The 12515-nt window shown below is 36.7% G+C and overlaps 1 protein-coding gene across 2 annotated transcripts; it reads right to left on the bottom strand.

Annotated features, from left to right (window-relative positions):
• Positions 1 to 4590: 4590 nt before the first annotated feature.
• Positions 4591 to 10903, bottom strand: LOC8283360. 2 transcript variants are annotated; one of them, XM_015723070.2, is made up of 5 exons: positions 9050 to 10903; positions 8225 to 8689; positions 7061 to 8119; positions 5949 to 6132; positions 4591 to 5711 (listed from the first exon to the last, which is right to left on the bottom strand). In XM_015723070.2, the coding sequence occupies exons 1-5, from the start codon at positions 10118 to 10120 to the stop codon at positions 4729 to 4731; spliced, it is 3762 nt and encodes a 1253-aa protein (XP_015578556.1). In that variant the 5' UTR covers positions 10121 to 10903; the 3' UTR covers positions 4591 to 4728. The 2 variants fall into 2 exon arrangements, with proteins under 2 accessions (XP_015578556.1, XP_015578557.1); XM_015723071.2 differs by having other exon boundaries at positions 4591 to 5312.
• Between the last annotated feature and the right edge of the window lie 1612 nt (positions 10904 to 12515).

The following is a 12515-nucleotide window of genomic DNA, read 5'->3' as shown; positions in this document are numbered from 1 at the left end:
AACTAAAATAAACCTATGAACTCCCTATGGCAACATAATGCTTTCATTTCTTCTTTCTTTCCACCAATGTTGTTCCCTGTTGAAGAAAGAAGAGGGTCAGAAGCTGAGGTCTCAGAAGCTGCACAAGCTAGGTTGCTTGTGAAGACCTATTATCACTGACCTTAGGGTAAACGGAGCAACCTTTCCTGCAAAGCAGGAAAGGTCACTTCAACCTTACCCCAAAACAGAAAGAGTCGTTAGTAGGCAATCGTTAGAATAGAAGTATGAATCAGATGAATCATGTATATATACCAATCATCATCTTGTAAAGAACTCAGAATCATAATACGAAAATAATACACACACTTTGTTCATTCTTCATTGTTCTTTTTCCACATGGTATCAGAGCTGGTTTAACCAGTGCTCATCATCTACTAAATTCGTTTCTCACCCAGCCATGTCTCAAAATGAAAAATTAACCAACATCACACTTAAAGGAAATTTCAATTATTTCGAATGGTAAAAAACAGTGTATATTGCCCTCAGCGGCAGAAAAAAGCTGGGATTTATCACTGGGACAAAGCAAAAGCCAAAATCAGAGAGGCCGGAGGCCCCAACAGAAAAAGAAATTAAAAGAATGGAGGAATGGCAGACGACTGATCATTTGGTCATGTCGATGCTGACAAATACTATGGTACCACAAATTTCCTGACTCTGCATTTTGTTGGAATCATCAAAATCAATTTGGAAAAAAATGCAGAGCCTTTACGACCATCAACATAACTTCACTCATATATTCAGACTCAAACAAGAGTTATCTCAAATCACTCAGGGAACAAAAAGTTCCTCTCAATACGCAATAGAAATCCTCACAAGGTGGGAAGAGTTGCAGAACTATCTTCCGCCATCAAACGGCCCAGACGAAATACAGAAAAGAGCATAACAAGATCTAGTTTATACTTACCGGACTGGTTATAATCTTGACCCGGCCCACTCTGGATTCGGCCCACTCTACTCTCCAGCCCATCAGTCTCTATGACCCAACAGGCCTAGGCCTAAGCGACCCAACAGGCCCATCAGGCCCAGACCCAGTCGACCCAACAGGCCCACCAGGCCCATCAGACACCATAGGCCCAAATGACCGAAATCTTGGCCCAACTTCAGACCCTGGTCCAGCAGCCCAACCGGTTCGGTTCATCCTCACCCGACGGGTCAGGTTCGGTTCAATCCTCTTTAATTTCATCATCAAAAAATCACAAAGTACTGTCATAATACTTGGATTATTGACTCTGGAGCAACAAATCACATGACTTGGGATCCCACACAATTGCAAAAAATTCATTCTATCAGGGATTCCCATTATGTGACAGTTGCCAATGGAAACAAAGTCAAAATTCAGGGATATGGCACCACAAATTTATTTAATTCCAATCTTAAAGATATTTTATTTCTGTCTGACTTTAAATCTAACATTTTATCCATTGGTAAAATTATTCGTGATTTAAACTGTAACGTTATTTTCTCATCATCTTCAGTCATATTTCAGGATCGAATTTCTGGAAAGATGATTGGTGAAGGACAACTAGAAAATGGCATATACTATCTCCATAATCCTCCCAAGAAATGTTTTGTGTCAACCAATCCCACCCACAGCAAGCTAATACATCAGAGATTTGAGCATCCTTCCGATAATGTTTTAAATAAATTATCTTGTTACAATTTGAACTCTAGTAATTGTGATGTGTGTAGATTTTCTAAACATACTCGATTACCTTTTTCTTTGTCATCAAGCATGTCAGAAAATGCTTTTGAATTATTACATTCCGATGTTTGTGGACCTGCCCCCGTTACCGCATATAACCATTTTAGATACTTTGTTACCTTTATTGATGATAACTCTCGCACCACCTGGATCTATTTATTAAAAAGGAAAAATAAAATTTTTTTCGCGTTTCAAAGAGTTTTTTAATTTTATCAAAAATCAGTATAATGCCAATTTAAAATTTTTTCGCTCCGACAATGGTACGGAGTACATAAACCAATATTTCTCCACCTTTTTTAAACAACATGAATTGTGCATCAAACCACACGTGTTAATATCCCCAAACAAAATGGTGTTTCTGAACGTAAAAACCGACATCTTCTCAATGTCACTCGCACTCTCCTTTTTCAAAATCACGTCCCTTCTATGTTTTAGTCGGATCCCCTCTTAACCGCCGCCTACCTCATCAATAGACTACCCACTGTCACCTTAAAGAATATGAGCCCTCTAGAAGTCCTCAAGGGTCAAAAAATAGAATTAGGTCACCTCCGGGTTTTTGGCTGTGTTTGCTATGTGCATATTAAATGTCAGCATAAACTAGACAAAAGCTCGGTCAAAAACCTCTTTCTAGGATACTCCTCCACTCAAAAAGGGCACAAGTGTTATGATCCTTTGACCCATAAAACCTATGTCTCTCGCGATGTCACTTTTGTCAAGATTGAACCCTACTACAACCACCTAACCAATGTTGACTTCACTAATGGACCATGCCAGTCTTTATTTCCGCTTAACTCTGATTTCTCTCTTAGCAGCTCTGAACAGGATTGTCAACTCCAGGGGAAGTCACCTCCAGTCTCAAGGCTAATTCCTTCAGGGGGGAGAAGCTCAATCTCAAGAAGAAGAAGCAATTGCCTTGAGAAGATCTACTCGACAAACTATACCACCTGTGAAATTTAGAGACTATGTGTCTCATACGATAACATATCCAATTCAGAATTTCATTTCTTGTAATGTCTTATCTAACCAATATTGCAACTATCTATGCCAGATCTCAAATCAAACTAAACCCACAAACTTCTATGAAGCCAACACCAACCCCAAATGGTGTAAGGCTATGGAAGAAGAACTCTTTGCCCTAGAAAAAAAAAATGATACATGGAGTATTGTACTTCTTCCACCAAATAAAAAAATCGTGGGATACAAGTGGATATACAAGATCAAGTACAACAGTGATGGAACCATTGAAAGATACAAGACCAGACTTGTAGCCCGAGGCTTCACTCAAACCTATAGAGTTGACTATCAAGAGACCTGTGCTCCAGTGGCCAAAATGAATACTGTCAGAATCCTTCCCTCAATAGCAATCAACCAGGGCTGGAATCTATTCCAAATGGATGTCAAGAATGCCTTCTTACAAGAAAATTTAGAAGAGGAAGTTTACATGATGCTACCTCCTGGACATAAATCAACCTCAGACACTTCCTTGGTATGTAAGCTAAAGAAGGCTATCTATAGCCTAAAACAGTTCCCGAGAGCATGGTATGTCAAACTCAACCATTTTTTATTAAGCATTAATTTCAATAAATGTGAATCTGATCCGTCTATGTTTGTTAAACACACACACAAACACACTATTATTATTTTAATGTATGTTAATGATATCATAATAACAGGGAATGATGATCAAGGGATAGATGATGTCAAACAAAGTCTAAAAAGAGAGTTTGACATCAAAGACCTAGGACAGCTATCATATTTCCTAGACATAGAAATGGCAAAATCCAACAAGGGTTTATTCCTATCTCAAAGGAAATATACCCTTGATCTATTGAAGGAAACTGGAAAAATATGAGCTAAACATGCCATCACTCCAATGGAAACCAAAATTAAACTCAATTTAGAAGATGGAGAGCCTTTAACCAACATAGGGCATTATCAGCGCTTGGTAGGAAAACTGATTTATTTAATCGCTCACTAGGCCCCGACATTTCATTCTGCGATTAGTATGGTAAGCCGCCCATGCATGCCCCTCGCACTACCACCTATACAGATCAATCCTCAGATACCTCAAGAGAACATCCGGGCAAGGAATTTGGATGAAGAAAAACAAATCTACTAATATAGTTGGTTTTTCTGATGCAGATTGGGCTGGAAACTGTGACAGGAAGTCAACTACTGATTTCTGTGTCTTTGTAGGAGGAAACTTGGTGACATGGAAAAGCAAAAAACAAAGTGTAGTTGCTAGATCAAGCGTCGAAGCCGAATACCGTGTAATGGCATCCACGGCTAGCAAACTCACTTGGATCAAGCAAGTTCTCAAGGACATGAAAATTGAGAGTAAAGAGCCAATGCAAATGCATTGCGATAACCAAGATGCTCGCCATATAGCATCGAACCCGGTGTTTGATGAACGAACCAAGCACATTGAAGTTGATTGCCACTACATCAGAGAAAATGTTCAAAAAGGAGAAATTGAGACACCTTATATCAAAAGTCAAGACCAACTAGCAGATATATTCACAAAAGCCTTGGACAAGCAAAATCATCATTCGATCCTCAGCAAAATGGGTTCAATAAACTTGTTTGAACCCACCTTAAGGGAGAGTGTTGAAGAAAGAAGAGGGTTAGAAACTGAGATTTCAGAGGCTGCACAAGCTAGATTGCTTGTGCAGACCTATCATCACTAACCTCGGAGTAAAAGGAGCAACCTTTCCTGCAAAGCAAGAAAAGTCACTTCAATATTACCCCAAAACAGAAAAAGTCATTACTAGACAACCATTAGAATAGAAGTAGGAATCAGATGATTATGTATATATATCATTCATCATTTTGTAAAGAACTCAGATTCATAATACAAAAATAATACACACACTTTATTCATTCTTTATTGTTCTTTTTCCACATTTCCACTTTACATTGGGAAATATGTATTCCCATTAAGATTCAATTGTAGAAGCTGTTAAAAAGGATTAAATGATTATAATAATCTACTCTTCCATCGCAGTAAACCTCCCAGTTTCATATACATGGTACAACCAAACAGGTTCAAGCAATGCCCTAGCACTTTCTAACTTCTGCCTTGCATCTTCATTAATTTGTTCTTCTGATTCTCTCTCAATCTGAGGATAAATGTCCGGCAGAGAACTCAGCATCATCTCAAGTTCAGTCCACTCTCTATCTTCTTGGCCAACTAACTTAACACGGACGAAGTGCAGGAGTCCTAATACCAATCCAAAATCCTTCCTTTCTAGGCCAACAATTGAGTAAGTTAAAAAAATCACTCCAACTGCATCCAGCACCTTCGGATTTCCCTTCAACAGTGAAAGTATCATTTCTATAAATTTCTCAAACAGAGGAAACTCATCTGGTTCTGAATCTCTATCATCCTCCTTTTCTGGACTATCTTTGCTTATCTCACAGAGCTCAATCTCCGCTAAAATTAAAGGCCATGATGGAAAATGGAGCTTAACATGAGATAATGCCGTCAAGTATGTGCTTTCTGCTGGAGTTTGTTGAAATATGCACCTGGATCCCAAGGCAAGAATCAGATCAGGCAGCCAAGATTTTGCTCCTGCAGCAAGACGTGCAGCAAAATTAGAGCCCAAAGACAGCTCAATTGACGTGATTAGGTCAAGCATATCATTGGCCAGATTAAAAGTTTCCGTTGGAGGAGGTGAAGCTTCATTGGTGTCTTTAAGGATGAGATTGAGTAACTTGGCTGCATAGCTGAAAGAGCTTTTCAAGCATAGAATACATTCTTTCAAATTATCCTCCTTAAATTGCACTCTTTCGTTAGATTGTTTCCCTAAGACATGGATGACATATTTTATATACGATGAAGTAAAGCTCAAGCACCTTCTGTGGGTGTTAGAAAGAAAGCCCATTGCAGTGGAGTCGACAATGAACTTGAGAACTGTAGTAAGCAGCTTCACCTTATTTGACATTATCTTCTCTTTACTAAGAAGAGATCCTGCATGCAAGTTAAAAAAAAAAAAGAAAAAAGAATGACAGCGGTTCTTTTACTTTTCTGTTACGCTTCTGTGTATTTACAGAAATATTCAAGTAAAAGTGCGGCATGAAGGGATCTTACTGAAAGATCTGGTGGTTGAAAATTATGGTCATGATCTTTTGTGTATTTGTTACCATTCAATAATTAAACAGCAGTTTCAATGAGAATTGCATTAATTGCCTCTAGTTAATTGCTCACCATCATTATTTGCACTGGAGGCATCTTTTTGAAAATCCTTTTGCTTGACTCTGTTACGGTGGCCCTTCTTCCTTTCTTGTGTTGCGTCTGCAGGTAAATTGCAAGACACTCCACTGTCACCTGCTGCAAGCAGCTTGTCGGTACAATTAAGCAGATGATCTGTTGTCTCATCCAGCAACGTTGGCTAAAAAGAAAATTTATAAGGAAGAACAGGAAATCAGCAAAATATTGTTCTTGTTTACCAGAAATAGAAGCAGCTATGTGAGCAGTCCATAACCAAATAAATAGGTGAAGTAACAAAGGTGTGCTCCTTCAGAAGTTCATAAAGGTTAAATGAACATTGTAACATTAAGCTACATACACATACACGTGTAAACAACGAGAAAAGCAATTCCTGTTCGAAAAGTATCCATTAAAATTTTAAATTGGAAAACTTAACGGGAGTTTATTAACCAGGGATCAAATGCCACGCTGGACGAGATTATGATTCAGCAACCCTTTCTAGTATAGTATAAAAAAAGACAGCAATACAAAAAAGGAAGTATTATGTTAAGAGATCAACCAACCTATTCTAGCTTCAAGCAAGAGTGTCCCAAAATTAAGTATAAACTACTGATTACTTCCTGACTGATATCTTCATCACTAACTATAGCATGGGTGGTCTGTTAATAGTGCATTTAGTGTACTACCATTACAAAATTAAACGTACTCAAAACACTTCATTATGACAAGATATATAGTAGGGCAGTAAGAAGCACAATTTGAAAATGACAGATACAAGTTTATCCAAATGGCGAGAATTTTTTGACTTGACATCTAAACAATGACAGAATGAGCACTGCTCCTTTGGCATTATTATTTTCACAAGCAATCACCATACTTCTGTCCATTTTTTATATAACAAATGAACAAGTTAGGAGAAACTGACGCTCTCATACAATTAGTGAGTTCAAAGTGAGTTCATATAGAATCTGGAACTCAATTTCACAAATCTCATACAATTTGTGGGATGTAAAGAAAAAAAAGACCACAAGTGAGAGTAGAGAGAGTGTATTAAAGAAAGCAAGGACTTTAATATGGGGAAAAAAGGAAAAGAAACTGCAACTACTTGCCTCCAGAATTGATGAAGAGTCAGTTCTATCATTCTTCTGACCAGATTCATGTGTACTAATTTTTATATTTTGAAGAGTCATATGCAAGGCAAGAGCCGTATATGCTAAAACAGGAGATGAGTCCAAGTATTCACAGCTGACGCACTGCATAATGCTAACTTCTGAAATGACTTTTAAAGCAAGGAATGGAAGTTCTAGAGCTTGTGACCCAAAAATGGCTTTCCGAGAGTCCTCAGAACCAAGCAAGTCTTTTATTTGCCAGGCTATACCTAGAGCAAGTGAATAATCGTCCTCAAAGTTGGATGCAGTTTTTCCACTTACGTGTTTCCATTTAGCTGATATTTTAACCGCATACTTGCATTTCTTCCTTTTTCTAGGGGAAATTCTCTGCTTTGGCATTTCAACCCCAAATTTGATATGGCAACGGTAGGCAGTTTTTTGCAAAAGCTTTGTTAGAGCCTCAAACAAATCATCAAAACTATCACAAGACAGCATCAATTTGTGGGCAGACCTCACTTCGTCTTGCAATTCCACGTTATCTGAGATGCCACTACAATTGGTGATGAGATGCATACATTCTTCAACAAGCACAGCCACATCCTCTGGAGAGATGGACGAAAAAATGTTGAGAACAGATGATTGAGCACACCTAGTTGATGCATAAGCAAATAGGCTCTTTACTTTTCCACCAACAAATAACTCTTTCAGAGCATTCTTGTAACATGGCTCACCCACTAGACTATTGCAAAGATGGGATGCAGCAGCAAGAAAACCCTCCTTTTGATCTGCTTCTAACTTATCATGTCTTAACGCCAAACTTATCAATGCTCTGACTAGCTCCATGAGAGATTTAAGAGATGCCCCCTCTGATACAGCAAATTCACAAAACCTTGCACCAGCCATGGGAGACCTTTTTATAAGAGTAACACAGCGATTGCATGCCTCTTCAGTGCTTACTTTTGAGGGAAAGTATGATGGCATAAGCAATCTTGTTATCTTCTGAGCAACCTGTGGTTGATCATTTGCCAGACTTGACAATAATTCATCCAAACCTACAACCTGAAGGACATGATTAGAATAATTTCAGCCAAAAAGGAATATAATAAGAATGGGATACATTAAGAAATTACTAATTCAAAGCAGGGGCTACGGAGTTCTTGATACCTTATTAAACTGGAAAGATGGAATATCTCTTAGAAGAAGGAGGAGATCCATAACAGCAACACGAATGGATAGAACATTATCTAATATCAGATGCCCCACTCTTTGTAAGAGCACTTTCAGAATTTCATGAGATTGTGGATTTCCAAGCAAATAAACAATCCCATTCAATGTGGAAAGCCTGACCTCATTGGATATATCATGTGACATGTCATCGAAAATCTTTGTAAGTACCTTTGTAATGGTTGATGAAGGGATGATCTCCCAAAATAAATGGAGAACACGGCAACAACCTTCCACTGCAACAACTCTCACATTTGGACAATCATCCATGAGCAATCTCTCTAGTAAGAAGAACTGTTTATCAAGCAGTGTATCCTTAACTTCTTTTGTTACATCAGGATCTTCAAGAGGAAACAGATCTAAAAGTAAATGCAATGCATTGAGGCGAACATTTGAATTAGCGACCTGTCAGAAAATAACATAAATTCTTCATAATTCTCCAAGAAATTAAGTAATTTTCAATGAATGATTCAAAAATAAATTAGCATGCATTTTAGTTGCTCCAAAATTTGCAAATAAGCTAAATTCAGACTCAATTAAACAGTCTAAGTCCAGTTTGCAGTGTCATTAAAATTACAAACCAATTTGTTGTTATATCTTCCTGCGTGTACTAAACACAATTCAAAGATGTTAGCCACTTATAAATATCACAAATCAGAAAGACAAAAAGACTGAAACTTTTTAAACAATCAATCAAGCTTTCATCCTACAAACAATCAAATACATCATTCTTAGCTCCAAAAACACATAGCAAAAATGACTCACCTGAAGCGAGCGAAAGATAACAGGCTCAGCGAGCCGGAAAAGTAATTTTTCGACACCATCGGTAGTCCTTTGACTAACAAAAGCTCCCAAAACCCTCCTAACAGAAGATGCTAAAACACCTGAACTCGAGTAAATTGCAGCCTCAATTAAACCCTGCAAAAACCCATTCTCAATCTCATCCTTTAATTCCCCATTAACTCCTTTCCACGCCCTGAATAAAATCTCTCCATACGCCTCCAATATCGATTTCCTTCCAAAAGGAATCTGAGACTTTATCATTGCTAAAGCCTCCTTCAGTAATTGCATACTCAACCCGAATATAAACGCAAGAAACCGCCTGCCATCCTCTGTTTTTAAATACAGAGGCGAAATTACACATCTCATTAACAATAATTTCAAATCCTCTATACTCTCATCTTCAAAATCAAACAAATTAAAAGCCTCACGCAATGCACAGACTCTATGCACATCGATTTTCCTCTTCGAAGTTAATGACCTCGAAACTAAAAAGGGTATAAACTGAGAAATTAGCATTTCTCTACCAGATAAATTCTCTTTCCAATAAAACTCACATAAGCTTGCTATTTCTAATGATAAGCTTAAATCCGACTCGAAAAGAACCAGATTATCATGCAATAACTGAACAGCAGGTAACAAGTCAGACGGCGAAAACGCCTTTTTTGGTTGCGAAACACATAAGAAAGTAATGTGAGCAAGAATTTGAAATTTATCAATGGTATCTTGCTTCTCATGGGTGAGATTGGTTTCATGTTCAAGGGGACTAGGTTTGTTTTTCCGGGATGAAGCTCTGCGTGGGCGTTTTGAAGGAGGGGATTTTGCAGGGTCCAAAGGCTGAGGGGGGTGTTGTAGAAGGTTCTGGAAGGAAAGGATTGAATTGGAAATGGAATGGTGGAGAGAGCAAGGGAGAGTGGTGGAGAGTGATGAAGAGGTGGAGATGCTGTGAATTAGGGTTTTAAGTGTGGATTTTGAAGATTTCAAATTCAGCTTTGTCGCTGAGGAAATGAAATCCTCTGCTGAGGATTTGAGAGATGAACCAAGTCGCTTCTCCATTATCAGAAATCTCGGTTTCTGTGATTCGTGGAATTGTTTTCTTGAAATGCATCTGAAAGAGAGGGAAAGGGAGGGAATTTGAAATTGAGACTCTGATGAATGCTGAGCCTTAAAATTGGTTGAATTTCAAATGGATTTTGGGCGCTGAAATTTGGGCCTGAATTTCAATTTCCAAAAGCTATATAGAAGCCCATGAAATGAAAAATGTATTTTAGGCCTGGACTTGGAAACATCAATTCAAGTTTTTTTTTTTTTTTCTTCTCTTCTTTTCTTCTGTCTTCTCAACTCATTGAGCTAGATCTTTATGTGCTAATAAATTAGCTTATTAATATATTATTCCTCTACTAACTAATAAGTTGAGGCCTCCCATGTTTCACCAAGTTCTAGAAAAAAATAACAATAAAAAAGAAGGGCAGGGGAGGAGGGGGAAAGAAAATCATCACTCAACTAGAAATTATGCATCTCAACAATTGAGTGATAGAATTATTTGTGGGGGATATAATTTGATGTTTGTCACTCACATATGACATGTGCCAAGATCAATTGGAGAATGGATGCATGTTTGTCCCACTGTGTACCTAATGATATCAACAACCTTGATAATATTTACTTGCTTTTGAAGGGACAATGAGTTTGGGGGCATTCATGGTTTCCAAGGGACAAAAAAGGTAAAACCACCAAACCAGAGGGAACTAATGTATGTATTAGATAAATAAACTATACAAAACCAATTCTAAAAGAAAAAAAAGAAAAGACCATCAAGAAATGAACTACTCCAACAAAGAATTGATTGCCAATGGTAAATGGTCATGTCATTCATGGTCAAATTCAACTTTTTAGGCACTCCCTTCCATTCCACCTAGTTGGCAAAATGTCTAATGTTTTTCTTCTTCTTCTTCTTTTTTATTTTTATTTGTTTGTTTATTTCAAAACAAGAGAAATGATTCTTCTTCCCAACATAACAACACAGCTATACTCAGTAGTACTCACCATTTAATGTGGTCCATTCACTCATTTGAGCATCACAAAGTTTAAAATGGAATACAATATGAAAGCCACATTTTGAGCTTAGTCATTAAGTGACAATTTTCAATTGAGTACTTTTGGTCATACCATCTTTGACAAAAAGGATTAACTTCTTTCAGGGTGTGAAGAGAAGCTGAAAACCCAAAATTTCTTGCAGGTTGGACCATACGCCATACCTTTTTTATCCTAATCAAATTAAGCACTTATGCATGGATTATTGCTCCACTTTTCCTTTTCTCATGCAAGAAGCATGGCGTTTTTCAATTCATTTCATGATGCTTCACTATGTATTTTCTTTTTCTGCCGCTCCAAACAAGTATGATTTTGATCTTTCTTTTTTATGGTAGAAAATTAGCTCTTTATGTAATTTAGACAATCATAATTTCTTTTATCATTGCACCCAAGCAAAACATTAACAAATCATCACTTTAAAAGAAGCAAACATTTAACTGCTAATGAACATGCAAATCCTTTGACCTATAGCCTCATAAGTGGCAGCAAATTTTGACATTTCGCTACCCTCTCTATCGATCTATCATGTATTTTAATAGAAAAAACATGACATCTATACATAATGTATCTCCAAGTGAACGTATTTTGCCTAAAAACAATAATCATCTACAAGTTGATTATAAGTTCTTTTTTATTTTATTTTTTAAGAAGAAAATGCAAAAAGTTAATACAATATTAAAAGAGATTATATTATATTAGATATAAATTATGGATACACTTCTTGAAAGGTAATGATATTGGGTTTAAGTTTTTTATTTTCGCAATGACTTATTATTTTTATATTGAATATAAGAGAATAGTTATCTGACTATATTAGACTTTTTATAAATAAATAAAAATTATATATAAAATAAATTTTTTAATCTCATTATAATAGGATAAAATGTTAATGTTTCTTATAATTTAAAATAAAAAGAGATAATTATTATTCTAACACATTTATATTGTATCTTTTAGTTACAAATAAGAAAAAATAACTCGAAATTGAGACTTTACAGAAATTGAAATGTATTATTACTGCTGGTGCTTCATTTCCAGTAATTTTCTTGAGAATTATGGGTGATAGCAGAAGAAAAAATGTGAGAATTTATTATCTTGATGATTTTGATGGGGGAAACTAGGCCAAAAAGGTGGACCTAGTGAACAAAACAAAGAGACACAACTTGGTAACAGAACCATTCACCCACAAACAATATAAGTCTGTCTCCTATGATAGGCACCAGTGTGCAAATACTGAGACTAGAATACATACATGAGTTGTACAAATGCCAGACTGGATATATGTATATATATATATATATATATATATATATATATATATATATACATATATCCTAGGACCCAATATGGAGTCATG

Source organism: Ricinus communis, chromosome 7 (genome assembly GCF_019578655.1).
Source record: "Ricinus communis isolate WT05 ecotype wild-type chromosome 7, ASM1957865v1, whole genome shotgun sequence".
Taxonomy (NCBI): domain Eukaryota; kingdom Viridiplantae; phylum Streptophyta; class Magnoliopsida; order Malpighiales; family Euphorbiaceae; genus Ricinus; species Ricinus communis.
Note: the sequence above shows the minus strand (reverse complement) of the source record. Positions and strands in the feature narration are given on the sequence as shown.